General features: G+C 44.5%; 1 protein-coding gene across 1 annotated transcript in view; it reads left to right on the plus strand.

The window, feature by feature from the left end:
- The window catches only part of pcdh11 (protocadherin 11), a gene marked incomplete at both ends in the record, with an annotated part of 185,832 nt that overhangs the window by 4,905 nt on the left and 155,609 nt on the right, over positions 1-25,318 (plus strand). Inside the window, 2 exons of the mRNA XM_080008134.1 lie at positions 2,200-2,813; positions 9,222-11,729. Of these exons, the coding sequence (XP_079864260.1) occupies positions 2,200-2,813; positions 9,222-11,729 (3,122 nt within the window). The remainder of the gene's footprint in view (positions 1-2,199; positions 2,814-9,221; positions 11,730-25,318) is intronic.

The raw sequence follows: 25,318 nt of genomic DNA on the forward strand, positions 1-25,318 counted from the left end.
AAAACAAATGACATGGAGAAACTTGAAAAAAAAATCGGGATCTGGGTGGGGTGCGGCAGTGATTTTTATCTCTGTGCGGTGGCAGGAGAAGCTGGAATCCATCATCCTCCGCTGACCTACTTGTGTTCCTGCTGCTGCTGCCGCCGCCGTCGCCGCTGCTGCTGCTGCCCTTTGGCCATCCTTTGTTGCACATCACCGGTTAAATATTTGTGTATTATTTATACTCTCTTATACAGCAGCACGGATTTAATAATGTCATCTGACGTGGCGTGGCATGGTAATCTTATTCCCACAGAGTTCCACTATAATTGCATCGCGGCGTATTCCCAGTGGAGCTTTTAAAGAGTAAAGTGTGTCCTTCGCTGTGGAATGTGACGGAATGAAGTTAGGGTTTTAATTTAACGTTTTTATTTATATTTTTCCCCGATTCGACTGATGATGGTGACACGGGAGATACCGTAATTTAGCGGTGATTTCCTCGCTCCACACATCGGGGGTTAAAGAGCGTTCTCATCAGGCTGGTGTTGTTCACACTCGGAGTGAACAAGGCTCACCATTAATAGTGGCTGTCAAGCGTTGCGAGTGGTTGTGATTGGCGTGTGTGTGTGTGTGTGTGTGTGTGTGTGTGTACGTGCGCGTGCGCGTGACGTGTGTGCGTGTGTGTGTGTGTGTCCGAGTGAAGTTTGGACCCAAGCTGCAGTTCATGGAGAAACTACATCATTCCGCTCAAACCAAACAGATTGGCAAGTGCCCGAAAAACCAAAATGTGGAGATATCGAGATCCCGATATCGTGTTATATCGATATCCTGGTTTCGATAGCATATTCAATCAATATTGATTGAACCCCATATTAATATTATATTGTATCGGTATGGATATCACACTATTATATTGTGTTATATTATATTGTTACATATTGATTCCAAAATATATTATTAATAAATATATAATTTATATAAATCTGGATATTATATTCAATATCAAAACATTGGTATTATATTAATACCACAATAGTGATTTCATATGGCTAGGGATGTCAGAGACAGGGGTTGCAGGTAGACTGGGGCAAAAATTTGGATTTATTGACAAAACATATACTCAACTTAGAATGGTCGCAAAACGAGTGCAGGGGGAACCTTTCAGAAATTAACGAAAGTATGATAAAAAAAATGAACAATAAACTAAAAATGATTGGGACATGGCCCAACCAAAAAGACACAAGAGGGGTGAAGGAACAAACAGGAACAAAAGTGACTTAACTCAAAATATTATTGAACAAGGGAATAAACGACATAAGTGCACAAGTTTAAACGAGTGCAAAATAAATACAAGACATTCAGCGAGAAAAAGCGATTATTGTTGAAGTAAAAACAACGTGAGGCTGAACCTGATGGACTCCTCCGCAGCGCACTCAGCCCTGCAGCTGTGGAGTTCTTGTCCTTCGCAGTGGCGGCAACAAACTCAAATCCCAGCAATAAAATATCCATGTTATATATGTGCATTATGGATGTAGTGTGTAAAAAGATCAATTTGAACAAACAGGGGGAAAATATACAACGGCGGCTAAAACAAACCGTGTGGGCGTGGGGGCATCCATCACACATATACATGTAGATATCACTAAATCAATATTGTACTGATATATCGCACAGCCCCACGTGGACACTGAGTCAAATTCTCAGACGATTAAAATGAGAAGAGGTTTTTTTTTTGTTTTTTTTTTTGGACAATTCAATCAAGGTCTCAAAAGCAAAATATTCAAACAAGGCTGTTGGCGTGTTGGCGCACGCGCGCGCGTGTGTGTGGGTGACTGTGTGTGTTTAACCACTATTTAAATGCAACAATGGACACATCATTCAGCGAAATAAAAATGAAATGGTTCATTAACGGAGAAGCGCGGATTGATGGGAATACGTGAACTGCTCGCCTCCTCCGTGTCCGCCCGCTCATCGGGTGTCATCAAAGGTTAATTGCGTAAAAACCGACGTTAATTTGCTCTCAGACACGAGGAAGGATGTGGGGCTCAGAGCTAGTTAGGATGAAAAGGTCAAGTTCAAAACACTCTTCCAGGGAATATAGTTCTAATTACAACCAAACATGAATCCCGTGTAATTCCGAGCACTGACATCGCTTGTTCTCTCCCTCTTTTTTCCGCCCCTCTCTCTCCCTCCCTCCCCTTCTCCCCTCCGTCGCGACAGGACCGCCGCCGTCGCCCGCCGCCGTTGACGCGAAGCTCCCGCCGCCCCCGCCCTCCATGACGGCCTCGTGGACGCGGGCCCAGGTGGCGCGGGTGGCCCTGCTGGGCCTCCTGGCGCTGGCCGGCCGGGCCCAGGAGCGCGACTACACGGTGAAGGAGGAGCAGCCGGAGAACGTGCGCATCGGGAACCTGCGGCGGGACCTGGACCTCAACCTGAACCTGGGCGACCCGGCCGTGCGGCTCTCGGCGCCGCTGCAGTTCAAGCCCGTGTACAAGACGGGCGACGTGCCGCTGGTGCGCGTGGAGGCCAGCACCGGCGAGATCTTCACCACCGGCCACCGCATCGACCGCGAGCGGCTCTGCTCGGGCGTCTTCTCCGCCGAGAAGCGCTGCTACTACGAGATCGAGGTGGCGGTGCTGCCCGACGAGATCTTCCGCCTGGTGAAGATCCGCTTCCTGATCGAGGACGTGAATGACAACGCGCCGCTCTTCCAGTCCACCGTCATCAACATCTCCATCCCCGAGAACACGGCCGTCAACACCCGCTACCCGGTGCCCTCCGCCTTCGACCCCGACGTGGGCATCAATGGCATCCAGCACTACGAGCTGGTGAAGGTGAGGAGCGCTCCTCTCTCCCTCCTCTTCCTCCTCTCCCCCCTCCCCCTCCTCTCCCTCCTTTTTACTGTTTTTGTGAGGGAAGACTGTATCAAACTATCAAACTATCAATCCATCTATCTATCTATCTATCTATCTATCTATCTATCTATCTATCTATCTATCTATCTATCTATCTATCTATCTATCTATCTATCTATCTATCTATCTATCTATCTATCTATCTATCCCGTCCTCCTTCCCTCTCGCCCTCTCATCCTCCTGCTCTCTCCCTCTCTCCCGCTCTCTCTCTCTCTCTCTCTCTCTCTCTCTCTCTCTATCCATCTATCTATCTATCTGTCTTGTCCATTGAAGCATTTCATATACAGTATATACAGTTGTATGACTCCAGCCTCCTTCCATTCTCCTCATATAACTTGTTAAGAGCAAGATACTATTGTGGGTAATGGATTTAAAACATGGCATTTTCCGTAATTCAGAACATGTCATGGAGGATGTTTTACGGCAGCTATTAGGATCGGCGTAGTCATTACCGGAGTAGGCCATAAAGAGGTGAAGTTTTGCCGTGTACGATGAATAATATCAGACGATGCTCAGCGGAAAAAAAAAAAAAAAAAGGAAAGAAAAACAAAATGCAGACGCAGCGTGTACGACCAACGTCTTGCAACAGGTTGGATGTGGAGCACGCGGTAGATTAGAGCCAGTGAGGGGGAATGGAAGGCATTATGCTAATCAGTGTCTCGTGCAGAACCAGGAGCGGTTTTCCTCCTCGTCTAATTGATACTCTTATTAAACCGCACTGCAATATTCTCTGTTGCCTAATGAAGTCAACCCTAAACCCAGAAGGAGGGAAAAAAATAAAAGAGGGGAAAAAAGGCCAGTATAATATCATGCATCTTCCATTTATATTCCAGACACACTGAGTGCTTCTTCGCTCGATGAGAACTGTCGATGCTGGGAACCCTTACAAATAAATTATAATTTTAGAGGGGACGGGCAGGTGCTCGGCACATAATAAATAGAGAGAGGGCTACCGAAAGTTTGATCGAATGACGTGAAGGGGAAACGACAAGTCCGTGGCGGAGCTCTGGGTGGAGTTAGCGCCGGGTTAAAACGAACAGAATGGTCCCTGTCTGCGTCTGGCTTGAATAGCAATTTGCATTTTTAAAGAGTCTCTGCGCTGCCAACGCCTCTCCAGAGCTGTCCCGAATTGTTCGTGCCTGGAAAATCACCAAGCAAATGTCCTGCTCATTATCGTGATCATCTGCAATCATTTGCTTTGCCCTTTTCACTGTGTAATTCCTCCCCCCAAACCTTGAGCTTGGGCTTTAGGTTTTTCCATTACCTTCTGCAGAGAACCCTTCTGAAATGGTCTGTGGCAAAGGCGCAGCTTGAATTCATCGTTTGATCATTGTATTAACATTATATCATACGTACAGTTTTTTGTTTTTTTTCTTTCTATAAGGCTACTTATAAAACAACATGGGGAGTAGCAGAGAAGAAAGTGTTTTTTTTTACCTTTGATTTGTTCTTTTTCACACAGGCTGCCATGGGTTTATTGGGGAAAGATTGCGCAAGCATTTCCTAGAATAGCTCTTGGCCGCTAAACTACCCCTTGGACTATCTTTGTGTGGTCCTCTGAGATCTTCCTCACAAGCTCCCCCGGAATAATACGTTGCCCAGTTTGTTTGTGGGTTACGTTTTTGTTTCTTTTTTGGTTTTTTTTCCTACGTTGTTAAGGCGATAGATACTTAAATTCCTAATATTGTGAGGGCAACCAGACCACCGCTCCTCATGTAGCCCGCCTGAGCTGTCATCATAAAAACCAAATGGGAGAGAAAGAGAGAGCGAGAGAGCGCGAGAGAGAGAGAGAGAGAGAGAGAGGCACAATGGTCTGATTTTCTCCTTCTCTCTAAAGTTTCCTCCCACAGTGAAAATGGAGTCGGGGTAAATGCCATCCCACTCGCCGCTGCAGAACCGCGCATTACGGGGTTTTTTTTGGGGTTTTTTCGCAATCACATTCTGACCGACATTGGAGTTTGAAAAGCGTCGGCAAAAGGGCTGTCTGACGCCAACTTTCGCTGCGGCGGGGGTGTCCCTAAGACGTGGTCAAGGTCGGAGAAAGTAATCCCATGCATGGGTGGAGGTGGATCCTCTGCAAATTAGATTTTATCACTTTGCACTATTCACAGGGAGCCTCGCCGCTCATAACAGAGAAACATTTGTACATAATGGGGAGACCTTGTTGGATCTCTCTCGCTCTGTTTTATGTCGCCAACACCCCCCGTCCCAAAAAAAATGTATGACTTTGCAGCATCTCCATATTGAGCTAAAATGTCCTCGCATTAGATGTGTTCCGGGTGGGCGTGCTGCTGCTGGAGTCACTTTATGTTCTGCAGATCAATCTGAGGCTCCAGCCGACGCCTGTGAATCACATCCGTGCTGACTGTGCACTTTATTTGGGTGGCGATATTTAGGAGACTGAAACCTTTTCTACTTCCCCACGTTTTTCGCGTGGCTACTTCCACTCTTAACGCTTAGAGTTACACAATTATCCAATGCAAATACGTTTAAGATATTGGAGTGGATTTAATTTCCAAGTGTTTGCAAGTCTCAGATGAAGTAATTTAATTCTGATGAAATGTCTGCTTTGCTTAGTAGCCCTCCACCTTAAATAACAAAACGGTACCTCCAATATTTGAATAATATTCTTGATTGCGTGCCGCCTAGGTATCGTATATAATTGGGACTTTTGGGCTTGTGGCTCGCCGCCAAAAGTTTTTGGTTTTAATTTGCATATTTTGCACATTTTCCTTGACGAGGGGTTGACGAAATGAGACAAACAATCACGGCTCCTTTTGTTGTAATTATATGCATGAGGTCATGGCCGCGGGGTGAGCGCGAGAGAGGGAAGGCAAGAAAGAGAGGGGGGCTGAGAGTTTCTATCAGCGTTGTAAAGAGGTGCGATGGCGTGTGATGAATAGTTCTCCCCAGGTAGCCCCGTCCATGGGCAGCACCGTGACTAGAGCACCCCTGATATATTCACAAGCCAATCTCAGTCTCCTCTGAGTTTTAATAAGGTCATCAACTTGACTGAAAGATGCATCCAGCGATAATCTGGAGCCCTCAGTGTCTGTGGAAAGGGGATTCAGAGTCATCTCCCCTCCATCACCCGCCGTCTCCCCCTCTGTCGCTGCTCCTCCATCATTTTCACTTGAATTAGCTCTACTTTGAATTGATATTGTACCGCGCCACAACCGCATATGGGCCCTGCCGCTACGTGTCTCAGATCAATAAAGGAACGCCCGTGGCCGCGGAACGATAGCATATAATCAAAGTTCAAGAGGTCGTGTATACGAAAGGTAAAGAGTATAATGTGCCCGTATGAGCATTTAGGGAGATTTGTCCCCTGCACCTGGCCTGAAGGCTTCCTGGGAGTGATTCATGCTACTAGTTGGCCTTTTCTTAGCCTGCCCCAGATCTTATCGCCGTGCACCAGACTAATTCTGCAGTCAGGAGGACGCGCGGGCTGAAAGATAGCTCTCTTTAACTTATTGAAATGCACCGAGTGCAGCCTTGTCAGTTGTAAAATTGTGAGAAGCCAAGACACAAGCGTGGAAGAACTGCTTGCTCATAAATCATCCCGAGCGTTCCCTTTGACACCTGCTCGCCCAACACCTTGCTATTAACAACAGACTGTATCCCAAATGCCAGAGCGCAAAACACGATTCTTTGCGCTGAAAACATATTAGAATTTGTCGCCCGTGTGCCTGTTTGTTTGTGTGGTCAGCTCGCAGCTTTATTGTTAGTATTGTCCTATTCGTCCAAAATGAATGAGAGCGAAGTGCATTGTGCATTACCGGCAGATTTTCCTATTCCCCCAAAACAGAGTTATTCGTTGTTTCCAATACATTTCCATATGTCTTGCCTGGTTATCCTTGTTATCTCTTTTCCCCCCGCCAGGAGGATCACAAAATCACATCTGAGCGACCGTTCCCGCAGTATGACTGTGTTAAGTAGTTCTGTCAATCACCGAGCGTGTTGACAACATTCCTCTGGCAAGCAATTTTTTTAAGTACACAATCATTTACATGCTGCCGCTGCACGTTTCCCTCCGTCGGCGGCGCGTCGGAGCGGCTTCGGGTTCTCAAAACCGCGACCGTTCGGAAGGGTTTTCAAACCCCTAATGGGAAGTCTCACGCCGGCGGTTCGGCCCAAACGTTGCCGCTTCCCTTCGCTTGCGCAACGAGAATGTATTTATCTTAATCTCATTTGATAACTGTGCCTAGACAGAGTAATCTCTTCCAACATTATGTGCAGCATGAAGCTTATCTCTTAAAAGAGGATGCGTTTTCTTGTTTCAGCATGAAACTGCTTCTGACTGAAAGAGCTTCAAAGGGCTTCTTTGTTTCATAATGTGCATGCAGCTCATTCATTGGCTTGATCTCCTTATTTCCTTACCCTCACTGTTCTCTCTCTCCCCCTCCCCCCCCCCCCCCTCTCTCTCCCGGTCATTCCTCACCAGCTCCCACTCCCTTTCTCTCTTTTAATTTCAAGTGATGTATGGATCTGTACCATACTCTGCATCTAAAGCTGTACACATCGGCGCTATAGTGTTTTAGGCCGAAAAGCAATTACTTTGAGAAGAAAGTGGTGGTTCCTCGTGGGGATTACATATGCATTTGTTTTGATTTTCCTCTGGTTTTACCTTTGCCTGGATTCAGCCCTTCCTGGGATGAAAAGCTTTTCGCAATATGCTGTTTTTCTCCCTCTCCATCTCCCTCGCTCCCTCTCTCTTTCCTGTCTTCCATGCCACGAAAAAATGATCTCCGTCTCTCTCCTCCTATCCAATAGGGAGAGAGATACGGCGGTTGCTTAGAATGCGGTGAGGTCACATTAGAGTTAGATTTTGGTCAAGGCTGAGATAATGCCACGTCGAGGCTAAAAAGCGAAATGACTGCAATTCAAGCAATAAATCCTGGTAGGGGTGCGAGTAAGAATCACTTGAGTAAAGCAGTTAGTCACATCTAGGACCTAACGGAAGCTGTGTTTAGGGCTCTTTGGAATGAATAGCTTCGACAAACATGAGTTATGTTTGGAATAATCATGCATGCGATACATACATCTTTTCAAAAGTCTAAATGACGAAGCACGGCAGTACATATTGGGAACATTTTGTGCACAGGTACTCCTCACCTAACGACCTACCTGTTTAACCACCGATCAGACTTACGACCAGCTCTCAGACCAGGCTGTGTTGTACACTGCGTACAATACCACGGCATCTCAGCGTCAAGCATCTCATCGCGCATCACCCTTTATATACTATATACACTATATATACACTATACACACTAACTAAACTATATATACTATATATACTATATATACTTTATACACAATATACACTATACAGTATTTACTATATACACAATATATACTATATACACTACATACACTATATATACTATCTACCCTATTTACACTATATACACTATATATGCTATATACACTATATATACTACATATACTATATACACTATATACAGTATATATACTATATCCATTATATATACTTTAAACACTATATATACTATCTACACTATATACACTGTATACATCTCATCTTATCACCGTTCTCAGTCTCATTCTGGTTCCCGCAGTCTGTCAGTATTCTCTACACTAGCGTTGGCAGTGGCCACGCCCCCTTAGCGTGAAATAACACCGGTCCTCGCTCTTCGACCAGTTCGCTTAACGCCCTGGTGCCAGGAACGGAACTCGGTCGTCAAGTGAGGAGTACCTGTATATTGGAACATCACAGGCAGTGTCGCCAAGAACTAACACTTTTCCTTTGGAGAATATATAAGAAATTAAACACTGTCTTAAGTTTAACCTTATGAAGTGAAGACACAACCACTGATTTTGTCCTCGAAATAAATATCTTTGAAAACTTTCTGGGTTCCTAAGGTGATTAAAGAATCTTTTCTCCCAGGCTGCAAATGTGCATTTTCTCTTGAAAAAACAAGTGCTTATTGTTCTTACGTTTCTGGGATTTAAAAATAAATGCTTCATAGTAATTTTACGGTGCAATATGATATTTTAGCAATTTGGTTTTAATTTGGTTTAAATGTTTTCAGTAATCTACATTTAGTTACATGGTTATTGGATTGATGTCATGATAATTTTCCAAAAGCAATGCAAAGAAGGCAAATATATGATATAAAAGACTTAAAATAGGATATAAATGACATTTATGTATTTGCATTTTGGTTTGTTATGTTATGTGTGAATGCAGAACATATCAAAGGCTTGTCTTTGCTTAAATACTTTGCCTTGCAACTGCTATAAGGATGGAGGAAGAAAAGTGATAGTTATCTAACATCTGTGTCTATGTGTTTGTCTTTGCAGAGTGTGAGCGAGTTTGGCCTGGACATTATTGAGACCCCTGAAGGTGACAAGTGGCCTCAGCTCATTGTTCAGCAGAACTTGGATCGTGAGCAGAAGGACACATTCGTCATGAAGATCAAGGTGGAGGACGGCGGAAACCCTCCCAAGTCCAGCACGGCCATTCTCCAGGTCACCATCTCTGACGTCAACGACAATCGACCCATCTTTAAAGACAGTGAGCTGGAGGTCAGTGTCCCTGAGAACGCACCCGTGGGGAGGTCGGTTGCCCAGCTCCACGCTACGGACGCTGACCTTGGCTCCAACGCCCAGATCCACTTTGCTTTCAGCAACCAGATCTCAACCGCCACCAAACGCCACTTTGCAATCGACAGCTCCACAGGATTGATCACCGTCAAGCAGCCGTTGGACAGGGAATTGACCCCAGTCCACAAGCTTATTGTTCTGGCCAGCGATGGAAGCTCCACCCCCTCCAGAGCAACCGTGACTGTTAATGTAACGGACGTTAATGACAATGTGCCCTCAATTGACATTCGCTATATAATCAACCAGGTTAATGGTACTGTTCTGCTGTCTGAAAACGCGCCTCTCAACAACAAAATAGCCCTAATTACAGTCACAGACAAGGATGCTGATCTTTATGGCAAAGTAGCTTGTTACACTGACCACGATGTCCCCTTTCGGTTGAAACCAGTCTTTAATGACCAATTCTTGCTTGAGACGGCGGCCCCTCTAGATTACGAGACAACTAGGGAATATGCAATTAAGATAGTGGCCTCGGACAGAGGGACTCCTCCGTTGAACACTTCAGCCATGGTTTTAATTAAAATCAAGGATGAGAACGACAACGCACCTATCTTCCCCCAGCCAGAAATCCAACTTTCAATACCGGAGAATAATGACCCCTCGACACAGTTGATAAAAATTAGTGCCACTGACGCCGACAGCGGACGTAATGCTGAGATTATTTATACGCTCGGCTCTGATGCGCCCGACGGGTTTAACATAGACAGACGGACAGGAATCCTTTCAGTCGGCAAGCGGCTGGACAGAGAAAAGGAGGATAAGTACTCGTTCACAGTCATAGCAAGGGACAACGGTTCTACTTCCCTGCAGAGCAACATCACCGTCAAGCTCATTGTCCAGGACCTGAATGACAACAGTCCAGCATTCACACACCCTGAGTACAACTTCTACGTGCCTGAGAACCTGCCTCTCTACGGGACTGTGGGCTTAATCACAGTGACCGATGCAGATGCAGGGGATAATGCTGTCATAACCCTGTCCATTTTGAACGGGAAAGACAATTTCATCATCGACCCACAAACCAGCGTGATCAAGCCCAACATCACATTCGATAGGGAACAACAAAGCTCTTACACGTTTATGGTAAAGGCGGTCGATGGAGGGCAGCCTCCCAGTACTTCTTATGCCAAGGTCACTATCAATGTGGTCGATGTGAACGATAATCGGCCAGTGTTTGTCATCCCCTCCTCCAACTACTCCTATGACCTGGTCCAGACCTCCACCACCCCAGGTGCTGTGGTCACCAGGGTGTTTGCCATTGACAATGACACAGGTATGAATGCTGAGCTTCAATACAGCATCATCAGCAGCATCATCATCACCTCTCGGGTCTCTCCCCGAGGCCTCTTTGCCATAGACAAAACAACAGGAAATATAACCCTACAGGAGAAAATTGTAGCCGCTGATCAGGGCCTGCATAGGCTTGTAATCAAGGTCAAAGATCTAGGGCAGCCTGAGTCATTACATGCTATTGCCCTCATTCACCTGTTTGTAAATGACACTGTGTCTAATGCCACCTATATTCAAGAGCAGCTTCGAAAGAGTATGGAAACACCCTTGGATCGTAACATAGGGGACAGCGAAGTCACGCCTCAAGCCAATGGATATGTGATTGTGGTCATAGCTATCATTGCAGGTACCATGACTGTCATCTTGGTGATATTTGTGACGGCCTTGGTGCGCTGCCGGCAGACGCCCAGGCACAAAGTGGTGCAGAAGGGCAAGCAGAGTGGTGAGTGGGTGTCACCCAACCAAGAGAACCGACAGATTAAGAAGAAGAAGAAGAAAAAGAAGCGGTCCCCCAAGAGTCTCCTCCTGAACTTTGTGACTATAGATGAATCCAAGCCTGACGACCCCACCCATGAGCACATTAATGGTACCTTGGACCTCCCGGTGGAGCTGGAGGAGCAGACCATGGGGAAGTATAACTGGGCCACAACGCCCACTACCTTCAAACCCGACAGCCCTGACTTAGCCAAGCATTACAAGTCTGCGTCCCCCCAGCCCACCTTTCAAATCAAACCGGAGACCCCGGTGGCCCCAAAGAAACACCACGTGATCCAGGAGCTCCCCTTGGACAACACGTTCGTGGTGGGCTGTGACTCACTTTCCAAGTGCTCCTCAACTAGCTCCGACCCGTACAGTGTCTCAGAGTGCAGCTGTCAGGGGGGATTCAAGACTGCAGGGCAAATCACCACTCGACAGGTAATTCATGACTTCCTTTTTAACCCCACCCACACTAGTCTCCTCTCACAGTCCTATTGCTGTCCCAGGGTAGACGATGCGGATGATGGGGGAGGGTGGCCGCGTGGAGCCGGGGGATTCAACCGTACAGACCACCATGTCTATATGAATGTCATCTGTCCTGAATACTGAGTAGGCATAGGTTCAGAATTAAGCCAAACTACTCTGAATAAAACCAAATTTTATGGACTTGATGTTACTAATCCTTTAGTTTCGCACTCTTTTATAAGTGCAAAATCTTGACAAGGAAAAACATTTACAACAATTAAGAGTAGTGGTAGTAGTGTAATTACCATAGCTAGCAATTTCATTCCAAGGTATGAATGGCTGCTGATAGGGTACTATTGTGATCCGCAGAGAGAGTTGTATTCAAAGCTAATCCATGGCTGGATTTGAGGTCAATGTGGAGGGGGGTGATTGGGGATGGGTGCTAATCTAATCGAGTCTAAACAGCGACATGTCTGCCAAAGCCACAAGGCAACAAGCCCCACTCGCTTCATCAGGTGTTCACTTAGTCAAGCGGGGGGGGGAGGCAGCAACGCATTCCACCATAATGGCTCCAGACATGCTAAAAAGGCTCGGTGGATAAAACCACGACCAGGGAGAAGCAAATTTCGTGGTTCTCCGTGCTCAAAATATTAAGTGCAGTCTTAACTGTGCCACGGAAGCTCTGTGGCAGGAAACCTAATTTGAATGCCAGGGTACAAGGAAGGGCTTACGATTCCCTAAGAGAGGTGCCAACTGTGAAGTGCCCCAATAAATAAAAGCTGGCGAGGGAAATAAATGTAAATCAGAGGTATGGAGAGGTGGCCCTGGAGAGGCTCAGCTCCGACGGAGAGGGATCGCTCGGGGAAAATAACAGCCTTGCGTGTGTTGGGGGAGGACGCAGGGATCAAGGTGACACGAAGCCGTGGGACCATTACGGTCGAACACAGAGGGGTTAGTTCTCGGGAAAACATGTCATTTAACCAGCGCAAGCGGCGCTTTAATTATCCCAATTAATGGTACGGACACACAATGTGCACAACTCTCTTAGTACTTCAAGATAGGCTACGGTGCAGCGATAACAAAATAAAGGTGCTTTACTTTGACACGTTAGGGCTTTGGATATGGGCGGTTTCTTTGAAGCCTGCTTTCTCTCCCTGTTCCTCATACATATTATGGGACGCTTCATACACGTATTGGCGATGTCTTGCGTCGCCGTGGGTTCATTCCCATTCGCTGGATCTCGTAGTTTTCTCTACGTCTTGTCTCATACATTTTTCTTTCTGTCATTATTTGGATTTGCAGCCTCTTGTTTCCTCTGTTTCCTGTATTTCTTTTTATATATATATATATATATATATATCTTAGGTTTTCGGTTGTTGCAGGGTTGCATCCGCTTTCATTTCCGCTACTGTTTTGATCGTAATTATCCTGTCCGCCATTCATCCAATTCAGGGTTGATTTCATCATATTGCATCAATAATTCATTTTGTTACGTGGGGTGCTTTGTTTTTTTTGTTTTGTTTTGTTTTGTTTTGTTTTGTTTTTGTTTGTTCTGTTGTTTATTTCCTTCCGTCTGGTCTGGCATTTATTTTTTTCCAAACTGTTGTTTTACCTGCAGTGTGTTGGCTCATTGCTCCCGCTCTGCCCTCCTCTGTGGCTCCCTGCAAAGGCCTTAAAACCCCTCGTGGCGTTGTCTTTCTAAATGACTGTTCATCCACTGAAGTATTGTGCTGGGGATAATTTATGGCGACACCCACGCAGACGTGATAGTCAGTCCCTTGATCCACCTTTTGTTTGAAGCCGCGGCTAAAAGCTACGCTCTGCCACGGCACATCACGTATATATGAGCTTTGCCACGCGGCTTTGGTGCTGCTGAGGAACATTTAATTTAGAGCGCGTTTGTACCGCTCTGACTGGGGTTGTCAACATGACGCTTACTCTTAGAAGCTCCTCTGAAATGCCCATGTATTGCATGTGTTGTGTGTAGGATTGTGGGAAGTATTCAGCACCAGAACCGAATGATCCTCAATTACATTTTATACAAAAGGGGAATCTGTGTTAAAGGGCTTTTTCTCTCCCTTTGGTGGAGCAACCGTTTGGACCAGGGTTTTGTTGTTGTGTCTTCTCAACACACCTGTGTGTCTCATTGTCCGTTTTCTGGGTTTATGCCTGAAAGAGGGGTTAATTTTAAATGAATCCACCGTCGTGTTCCCGCCATAAACCTTTATGGCCGTTGGAAATTGGGTGAAATAAGCGAGGGCGCTGAGCGGATCGCACATCTATATTTCCCACGTCCCCTCGAGCTGCCGCCAAGCGAGGCCTCCCGCTTTAGACGTCACATCTCCCTCCTGTTCCCCGTGTGCTTATTTAAAACCAGGTTTGGGAGAAGAAAAAAAAGATCACTGGAGCTCGGGCTGATGAGCGTCGGTGGCTGCAGAGGTTAATTAAATGCACTAAAGGGTTAATCACTCGTAATACAATATGATTAAAATCACTGTAATTAGGTTTCAAATGAGGTTGATAAGAGCCAGGAGGAAAAAATAAGAAAAAAGAACGACAGACCGACAGCCTTCTTTTAAGATAATCTGGGATGCCACCTGCCATCCCTCCCCGGGGGTGAGGCAGATCCTCAGGTTGGGACTGATGGGACAATAGATGGGAGATGACCGCCGGGCCTCATTTCTAATGGCGATGGCCCTTTCTTTCTTTCTGTCGTCCATTCTTTCGTTCCTTCATTCTTTCTTTCAAAAATGAATAATAATCCCCCCCCGTTTGATTCCACCGCCGAAACCACTTTCAACACAGTCCAAAGAAAGGGGGGGGACACGTTAAAAGTGCACCCTGTCAAAACGTCTGCCTTTCTTCCCTCGTCCCCGCTTTAATCTTAGGAACGCCCAAAAAAAAAAGGAACTCAAAAAAAAAGAAAAGTACGCTTGAAATTGCAAAAGATCAATCCCGAGAGCGGCCATTATAACGGGAAGCCTCACATGCACCGCCAATGCCAAGTAGATGGCGTCTCTAGAGCCGAAACCTTCAATATAAAAAAAAAAAATTGAAAAGAAGATCACAGGCAGGTGGTCAGTTTTTGTAAAGTGTCTTTATATATTTTTTTTTATATTTATATTTATTTTATTTGTTATTTGTCTTTTTTTTCCATTTTATTTATTATTTTTTGTATATACGAAAGTGACATAAGGCCGTTTAGTGCCTTTCGTGATCCTGCATCGCTTCCCCTCTTTTATTGAAAACAATGCGTGTGAGTGTGTGTTGCGTGGGTGGGTGTGGGGATGTGTGAGGGTGTTGGGGAGGTGGTGGGGGAGGTGGTGGGGGGGCGCCTGCTGATGATGAAGGTCAACAAAGTGTTTGCAGGGACTCTACAGATGTAGCCGCTAAAGAGAAAAGCTTGTCAAAATACTTCAGAGACCGCGCATATTTGTGCCACCATATGGTCCCATTATACCAGGCCAAGAGCAGCGTTTACAAAAACCCTCCCTCCCTCCCTCCCTCTTCATCCCGCTTCGTTTTTACTCATCTCATCGTTTTCTTTAACCCCCGCCGCACGGGAGGTCAATCTCCCGGCGGTGATGAAAGAAGCCTTGTCGGGATCAAACCAGCACTACGCAGCCAGACGGCTCCGTGGTTATGAATATTCCACCGCGGTCCACAGGGTTCCTTTGTGTTTGGCCAGCGTATTTCCCCGGGGTCAGGATATAACGCAGGACAACTCTATATATATTGTGTACAGTACATATACAGTATATAACTGTATAGAGTATATATACATTATATATATATATATATATAGTATATAACTGTATATAGTATATAAACAATATATACATATATATGTATATATATATATATATACTGTATATATACTGTATATATACACATACATACATGCGCATGCATGCATTACTTCATTCATCATTCACCTCTGGCCTTAAAGGGTTTTTACCTTTTTTATATTTTTTATTTGTGTTTTGTTTTTCCATTGGCAACGCGTTCCATGGAGTGCAGCGGTAAAATGAACACTGGCCATTTTGGGGGGGCTTTTCGTGCACCTTTCCAATGATGATGAAGCGCACGTGCTGACTCACAGTGAGGAGGAGGAGGAGGAGGAGGAGGAGGAGGGGGGAGGAGGAGGACGGGGAGTGTCTTATTCAAAGGGCCAAATTAGGACGTTTTAGCCCAAATCCCAGGGCGGGATCGATGCTCGTGACTCGGCTTCAAATCATCTTCCCGTGATTTATTTTGTCTCTCGTTCTGGCTCCATCCTTCCTGCCTCCGATTTTATTTTGTGTTTGTTTTTTCAGTTCTTTTGTTTTTTTTTTTTTATGTGTGTGTTTGTTTTTTTCAGCACATCAAAATGTCAAATCTTGTACCTATCAGAGGGTCCTGGCGAGTGGGCCGAAATTGATCAAAAATGGCTTTTCTGAGATGGGAAATGATGAGTGCTGCACTAGTGTGGTGGGAGGGAGACCCCCCCCCCAAAAAAAACAAACAAACCCCAAAACACACCAAAAAAAAAAAAAAAAAGACAAATTTGGAGACAAACAATTGCATGCTCTGATAAGTACAGGACCAAATACTATAAAAAAAAAAATATATTATTAGAATTACCATTTCTACGCAGATCTGTGACGGCTGTAGCATTCTTCAAGGAAACCCTGACGATCGCCGGCCGTGCCTTGAAGAATGCTTCCATCTGTTTATTTCTCTGATCTTGTTCGGTATCGTTTCACTTCACTTTTTGATCCCAAAGCGCAGCCTCAGCTTAGACGACGTTGTAACGACAATCTCCCTGAATTCTGTCTGTCTCTGTTTCAGGAGACGGCACTGAAACCACCACACTATGGCACAAGTCGCTCCCACAGGATTAAAATCAATCTCTAGCTCCCACTCCTGCCTAGAGAGGAGGGGGGGGGGGGGGAGGGGTGGGGTGGGGGGGGCGGGGGGAGAGGGAGGAGGAGAGAGGGGCACAGGGAAGGGGGAAAGGGAGGAAGGGAAGGGAAGGGAAGGGAAGGAAAGGGAAGAAGGGAAGGAAGAGCCGAAGAGGTGAAAACTTTACTGTCTCCGCAGCCTCAAAGCCCACCTCTTCGGTCGAGTGAGGACTTGGATGGAGGGATGGAGGGGAGGGGTGGAGGGAGGGAGGGATGATGCAGGGATGGTGGAGGGATGGGTGGTCATGTGGCCTCAAAACTTGACAAATCCCCCTCCGCTGCGAGGTTTGAAACGCTTTACGACTCCGATGCTACAGCAGATCCAGTGTACAGTCTGTTGATATGTATGTATGTAAATCTACCACAGAGCCCACCGTCTTATTGACTGATTTTTTATTCATATTTTTATTTTTTTTTGCTTTTCTTACCTTTAAGTCTCTCCATCCTCGGCGGCCGTCTATTCTTTCTCCCGTTATTTTTCGAGTCGTTTTAATTTAAATTGCATCTACTATTTTCGAATGGTTTTTCAAGTCGTCGCTCTATCTGGACGCAGCGAGCGACTAATGTTTCGATGCTGCAGCTCCTGAAGTACAACGTCGCCCGCCCACGTAAAAATTGTAATTATACTATAACTTTTTTCTTTTTTTTTTTTTTTTTTTTTTTTTGGTCCACTACTCATTTCATTTTCTTCCACTTTGTTGGTGCCACTGATAAATTGCATGGACCCCGAAAACTCAACAGTTACGTTTTGAACTAGAGACCGTGCTGCTGAGCGTCACAGCAAAGTGGTAATGGGCAGAAGGAGAAGTTTCATTTAAATTTTGATAGTTTGAGCTTGAGCTTAGGCCACAGTCATCAGGGGAGTAAACGCCGGGGTTATAATAATAATAATAATAATAATAATAATAATAATAATAATAATAATAATAATAATAATAATAATAATAATAAAATTATAAATAATATGAATTACTATTAGATTCATAATCATAATTATAATCATTATTAAAATATTAAAATAATAATGTCATTATTATATCTATAAAAGTAGTAATAATAATAATAGTTATATTAATAATCATAATAATCATCATCATTAAAGTATTATTAGTATTATGTATATAATAATAATAATAATAATAATAATAATAATAATAATAATAATAATAATAATAAATTAGAATAATAATCCTCATGCAGCGTTTAATACATCTTGTTGGCTTTAGCACAAAGAACTTTTAAAGTAATTTCCGCACACTATTATCTACAATGACGTGATTCGACGGAGTTCCACTGAATCTCAACACCAGACTTCAATCCTAAAAAATAAAATTAAAATAAAAAAAGCAGCAATAATTCTGACACCTTTAACCAGAAATACACTTTTGTGCACTTAAAAAATAAAATAAAATGGAAAAAAAGAACTCCTCGGGCCTTTGTTGTTGTTGTTGTCGTCGTCGTCGTTGTTGTTGTTTTGGGAGCACCCTACATATTATTTTATTTCCCATTCTTTTTTGCCTCTGCTGTGTTTCTCCACACGGTCCATAGAATAATCTCTGCGATACTCCAGCGATAAGTCGATGGCTTAGAAGCGTCGTTGTCCAGTTGTCCTGTCAAGCGGTAAGATAAAGCAGCTTCCATAGCTCCAGTTTAAGGTTTAAAATGCAGCATATAAAAACGCTGCCGTGAAAAAAAAAAAAAAAAAAAAAAAAAAAAAGAATAACAAAAAAATTAAAACCACTAAAATAGACCTGGAGTATTTAATGACATCACAGCACTTTCCTTCCCCTTGTCCTCCTCGTCTACAGTGAGTTGGGGGACGGTGTCTATTTTAATGCTTTTAATTTGACGTGTTGTAACCTCCAGTTCGGGGGGGGGGGGGGGGGGCGGGGCCTGCTGCGTCGGAGGAGGTATATTCCTGTAATTACGGTACCAGATGTATGCACTACCGCGTAGGAGCCACAGTATGATCTATACATAGCATCCTAGCACTGTGTAATGATTAGATTTGCCTGATCTTTGGGGAAAAGAAGAAAAAAATAAACAAAAACACAAAAAAAATACAAAAAAACAACACAAAACTCTCCATGTATATTGATATATATATGTGGGAGGGTGGGGGGAGGGGGCTTTTAATCCTTCTAAGGGAGACGGAAAACCTCACTTTTATTAAATGTGAAGTACAATATGCACCTTACATGATCTTTGTAATGGACTTTGATTTGCCAGTGTGTTGAGAAAACTGTAAATGTTTTGTTTATGTATGTGTGCGCTTCTGGAATTTATTAAAGTCTTTTGCATTGTAATGCATATTTCCCCGACTCGAATTATTCACCCGTCGCAGCGAAAAAAAACAACAAAAAAAAAAAACCCAACGGAACAACACAGGAACCAAACAAAGAAACAAAAAACAATAAAAAACAAAAAGGTACTGTATGTTATTCTAACATGTATTTGCATGGATTTTCTCAGGCTGTCTGTACAGTGATGTACAGAGGAGCAGTGGTTCTAAACTGGTGGCTCCCGGGCCAGAACAGGGTCACCCCCCCGGTGTTACAAATTGTCTTTTATGTATTTTTTTGGGCCAATAGGAATCTCTAAATCTGCGTGGCGGGCACAGGAACACCAAGGAGGGTTTAAAATGAAGGGTCATTTCCTAAAAAAAACGGGTTCACGGCTCAATTCGAGTGGAGCGAGGGCGTAAAGCGTGTGTCCACTTAAGCAAAATCAAACAATAACAAAACAAAAATAAACCCCAAAATAACAACAAAGCAATACCAATAATAAAACAAAACAAAAAACAATAGCAAAACTAAAAGAAAACAATAACAAAACAAAACACAATCACAAAACGAACAAAAGCAAGAGCAAAAAATGCCAATAAGAAAACAAGAACAAAAAGCAATAACAAAACAAAAACAAAATAATGACAAAAACATAAACGAAACAAAAACAAAATAAAAACAAAAACATGAACAAAACAAAAACAAAAACAAAATGCAATAACAAAACAAAAACAAAATAATGACAAAAACATTAACGAAACAAAAACAAAATAAAAACAAAAAACATGAACAAAACAAAAACAAATCAATCCCAAACAACAACAAAACAAAGCGATAAACGGAAACAAAACAACAGCAAACAGAACCAAGCCAAAAGCAAACAAAAACCGAACGAAAACAAACAATGACAAAACCGTAGCAAAGCGACTCAGTGCTTTCACCTTTGTTTTCCTGACGCGCCATGAGGCCCATTTGCATTTGATTGTTCTTGAGATAAAACAGTGTTTTGGAACCTGAGAAATAACTTCCAATGGCCTTCAATTTAATTGAGGTTTCAGCCTTTATTGTGCTTTTCCCTTGGGGCCCTGAAGCAACGGAAAGCCTGCGTGTGGATTACTGCACTGTCAATTCAAATGGCTCAATGGTTCAAATGTGACGTCATGAGGACCGACCGGGAACCCTGAGGTCGGACCGGCCCGAGAACCGCTGGTCACACAGGCGTCTTTAAAATGACGTGACGATGAAATAAGAAAAGATAGGACAAGAGAGGATCAGAGAAGATAGCATATGATAAGATGAGATGAGATGAGATGAGATAAAATGAGATAAAATGACAGTTAATCCTGGGGACAAATTCGAGCGTTACGGCAACAGCAACAGTTTGTAGAGAAAGAGAAAGAGATCCAGAGTAAAATGAGATCATAACACACATGTACATCTATCTACACACCATTAACATTAAGTACAGCTATACTAACTAGTAGCACTATACTGCACAAACTAGTAGCAATATACCTATTAGTAGCACCATGATAACTAGTAGCACTATTCCAACTAGTAGCACAATGATAATGTGTAGCACATGATCACTAGTAGAACTATACCAACTAGTAGCACTATACGTACCAGCAGCACTATATGAGCTAGCAATATGATAACTAGTAGCACTATACTAACTAGTAGCACAATGATAACTGGCAGCACTGTACTAACGTGTTGCACTTCATTAACTAGTAGTCCTATATTAACTCTTGGCACTATACTAACTGGTCACATCAAACTGACTAGTAGCACCATGGAAACTAGCAGCACTATACTAACAAGTAGCACTTGGCTAACTAGTACCACTATGATAACTAGTAACACTATGGAACTATTAACACTATGATAACTTGTTACACTACGATACCTAGTAGCACTCTATTAACTAGCAACACAAGGATTACTAGTAGCACTACACTAACTTGTAACAATATGATAACTTGTAGCATTATACTAACTAGTAACACCAGAATAACTAGTAGCACTTCACTAACTAGTAACACTGTGATAACTAGTAGCACTATACAAACTAGTAACACAAGGATAACTAGTACCACAACACCAACTGGTAACATTATGATAACTAGTAGCACTATACTAACTAGTAACACTATACTTACTAGTAAACGCTATGATAGGTAGTAACACTATGATAACTAGGAGCACTATACTAACTAGTAACAACATGATAACTGGTACCACTACACTAACTAGTAACATTATCTTAACTAGTATTACTATGATAACTAGTCACACTGATAACTAGTATTACTATGATAACTAGTCACACTGATAACCAGTATCACTATGATAACTAGTAACACAAGGCTAACTCTTTACTAGTGAGTGCAACATGGGTAAGTGCCAGTTAATCTAAACTAAAATCACCTCTGACCTCTCTGTCGCCATCCTTCCCTCCATCCTTCATTTATCCTTCCCTCCATCCTTCATTTATCCTTCCCTCCATCCTTCATTTATCCTTCCCTCCATCCTTCATTTATCCTTCCCTCCATCCTTCCCTCCATCCTTCATTTATCCTTCCCTCCATCCTTCCCTCCATCCTTCATTTATCCTTCCCTCCATCCTTCCCTCCATCCTTCATTTATCCTTCCCTCCATCCTTCATTGTCCTTCTCTCCTTCCTTTCCTCTGTCCTTTCCATTTTTCCTCAATCCCTTCCCCCAATCACACTATCATTTCCTCCATCCTTCCCTCCATCCTTCTCTCCATCCTTCCCTCCATCCTTCTCTCCCTTCTTCCCTCCTCACTTCTCTCGTCCTCCTCTCCATCCTTCTCTCCATCTTTCCCTCCATCCTCTTCCCCGTCCTCCTCTCCTCCCTTCCCTCCATCCTTCCATCCACCCTACCTCCCCTTCCCTTCCCTCCTCCCTTCCCTCCATCCTTCCCTCCATCCTTCTCTCCCTTCTTCCCTCCACACTTCTCTCGTCCTCCTCTCAGTCCTTCTCTCCATCTTTCCATCCATCCTCTTCTCCATCCTCCTCTCCTCCCTTCCCTCCACCCTGCCTCCCCTTCCCTTCCCTCCTCCCTCCCCTCCATCCTTCCCTCCATCCTTCTCTCCATCCTTCCCTCCATCCTCCTCTCCCTTCTTCCCTCCACACTTCTCTCGTCCTCCTCTCCGTCCTTCTCTCCATCTTCCCATCCATCCTCCTCTCCTCCCTTCCCTCCACCCTGCCTCCCCTTCCCTTCCCTCCATCCTTCTCTCCATCCTTCTCTCCCTTCTTCCCTCCACACTTCTCTCGTCCTCCTCTCCGTCCTTCTCTCCATCTTCCCATCCATCCTCCTCTCCTCCCTTCCCTCCACCCTGCCTCCCCTTCCCTTCCCTCCATCCTTCTCTCCATCCTTCTCTCCCTTCTTCCCTCCACACTTCTCTCGTCCTCCTCTCCGTCCTTCTCTCCACCTTCCCATCCATCCTCCTCTCCTCCCTTCCCTCCACCCTGCCTCCCCTTCCCTTCCCTCCTCCCTCGCCTCCACCCTTCCCTCCGTCTTCCAGACAGACTCCCCTCTTACCTGGTGGGCTGTGACAACAGAGCGGTTCATTAGGAGCAGATTACAGCACCAGAAAAGAAAAGTTTGGGAAAATGTGGAAGGAGCACACACTCTGAAGAGTGAGGGGGAGGGAGGGAGAAGGCGGAGATTAGTCTCTTGCCTCGTTTTTCCTCCCTTGTCTTTCTTTTTTTATTTTTTTTTTATTTCCTCCCCCCTTTCCCCACCTTTCTCTTCCCTTTCCATATGTATTTCCGTCTCCACGGGGGCGTGATAATGATCATTTGATAACGATAAGCTCCGCTGACGAAACAAACGAAAAAAAAGGTAAACAACCACGACGATGACGACGACAACAACAACAACAACAACAACAACAACAACAACAACAGCGGCAACAGCAACAACAACAACAACGCATTAGATCCGGAAATATCCACCTGGAACGCACCGGAAAACAAAGGCAAAAGAAAACGAGAAAAAAAAAAGTTTAATTGCTGATCAAAGTTATTAAATCAAAAAGAGGAAGATCTGATGGTTTTCCCTGGAGGGAAGCATGTCCTCGGTGATTAGAGGAGGAGGAGGAGGTGGAGGAGGAGGAGGAGGAGGTGGAGGAGGTGGAGGAGGGGGAGCGGGGTGGAGAAGGTGGTGGAGGGTGGGGGGGGGGGGGTGGAGGATGAGGAAGTGGAAGATGAAGGGAAGGGAGGTGGGGGAGGGGGAGGTGGTGGAGGAGGAGGAGGAGGAGGTGGAGGCGGCGGGCGGGAGCACAAATGTCAGATTCCTATTAATAGAGCGAAGGTAAAGCTGCTAAACGCCTCCACGCATGGAGCAATTACACTCAAACCCTTTCCATGCTGCCTTTTTTTTCAGGTGTTTTAGACACAAACAGTATATACAGTATATACAGTATATATATATATATACGTATATATATGTTATTATCTTATTATGTTAATAATAAGATGAAATCAAACACAACTGTGTATAATAAGCCGTAATAGCCCTGCGTACAGACGGAGTAGGGGATGGATTGATTTTTCTTTACATCTCTGGAAAGCTGAGGAAGAGGTTACGGGAAAAGAGTGTAAGCTGATCATCAGACGCCAAAAATAGTGGGTTTCTTTTCCTCGTTTGAATGTTTTTGGGGTTTTTTTTGTTTTTTTTTTGTTTTTTGTACTGTATTGGTTTTCGGGTGTTTTATTTCAGGAAGTCTCACTGTATTTATTCATTTATTTATTATTATTATTATTTTTTTTTGTATTTATTTTTGTTTGTATTCAATTTTCGGGGCTATACTTTTCCTTTTTCTCATTTCTCTATCTTTTTTTTAAGGTGAGGGTTAGGGTCGGTTCTGGGGCGGCAGCTTCCTCCTGATGTATTGCTTCGTGTTTTACGGGGACGTGGTCTTTCGGTTGCATCTCGCAGCCTGGAGAGTGCGTCCCGCACAGTCAGTTTGATTACACACGAGGCAGCGATACGTCCGCGGACAGAGGGACAGTCTGCGTGGAAATGGACAAAACACAGCGGAGCGCACCGAGACGCACTCACGCACCCGCACACACACACACACACACACACATCTTGTGGATATGTGGAGGCGGGGTTACCCATATGCTGTTCTTTCTAACAGATTGCTACGGTTGCTACTTCTTGATTTTAACGCCTTCTATTCGGGAAGTTTGGCTTCGGGCTTTTCTCTCGTTGGCCGTCCATGAGATAGCACTGAGTTCCGTAGGAACCCACTCTGGGTTCCGGCCATTATTCTCCGTCGCTGAACAAAGTTCGAACTCACTTTTTGATGAATCGCGTTAAGGTCACTGCAGTTCTGACGGACAGCACCGAGATAGACGTGAAAATGATCTTCATTTATTGTGCCTCTTTTGAGTTTGCCGTCCGGGCTCTACCGCTCATCACTCCGGGCGAGGTGTGTACAGCAACCACAGGCGTAGTTGCTGAGCTCGGGAATACTGGCGCGATGAGCTCGAATCCTCCACATTGGATAGAAGAGTAGAACCGAACAGGTGGATGCAGGGGCGGTGGAGGGAGCGCAGCGACGCAGAAAGAAAGCAGGCAGCAAAGCAGGCAGCAAAGCAGGCAGCAGAGCGGGTAGGGCAGGGGGGGACTGGCCAAATAAGGGCGTGCGGCGCCGTCAAGTTGTCTGACAGGACGAGCGCCGCATCATTTGTTAATTGCGTCAGTACGGAAACAGGGGACACAAGAGAAAGGATCCAGTGACTTTCCACAACCTTGGGAATGCAGATTTACTACAACCACGGGACGGACTCTGTAGTTATTTGTAACTTGTCTTCCCTTCCCCGCTGCCGAACGCAACATGACACCGGAGCGTGCTCCTGCATTCGTCTGGATAACGTTGCAGAGATGCTAGTAATGATAGCGAAAGGCCATTTTTCTTCGCATTACATTGATTTAGCCACTCGCTCGCTCGGCCGAGATCATGTTGTCATCCGCTGCACAAAGGACACGCCGGCAGGAACCAGGCCCAGTAAATCTCCCAGACTCTCAGAGCTGAAGACTCCATCCAGCCCAAACCTTTCAAAGGCTGTTCTGAGGAATATAAATGCCGTAGCGGTCTCTGGATGTGAGATTTGGATATTTTAATTTCTGCTCGGAGGCAGATGGAATTAGCTATATTCAGTCAACCCATAATGTTTTATAAAGAAGAAACAATGCATGCATAATAGCCTCTTTATTATTCCCATGGTTAGGAAACAAGAGGATCATTTTGGAAACGCTTTTCTCTTTCACATCATTACCGTGTCTGGTTTCACA

Source organism: Zeus faber, assembly GCF_960531495.2.
Source record: "Zeus faber genome assembly, chromosome: 10".
Taxonomy (NCBI): domain Eukaryota; kingdom Metazoa; phylum Chordata; class Actinopteri; order Zeiformes; family Zeidae; genus Zeus; species Zeus faber.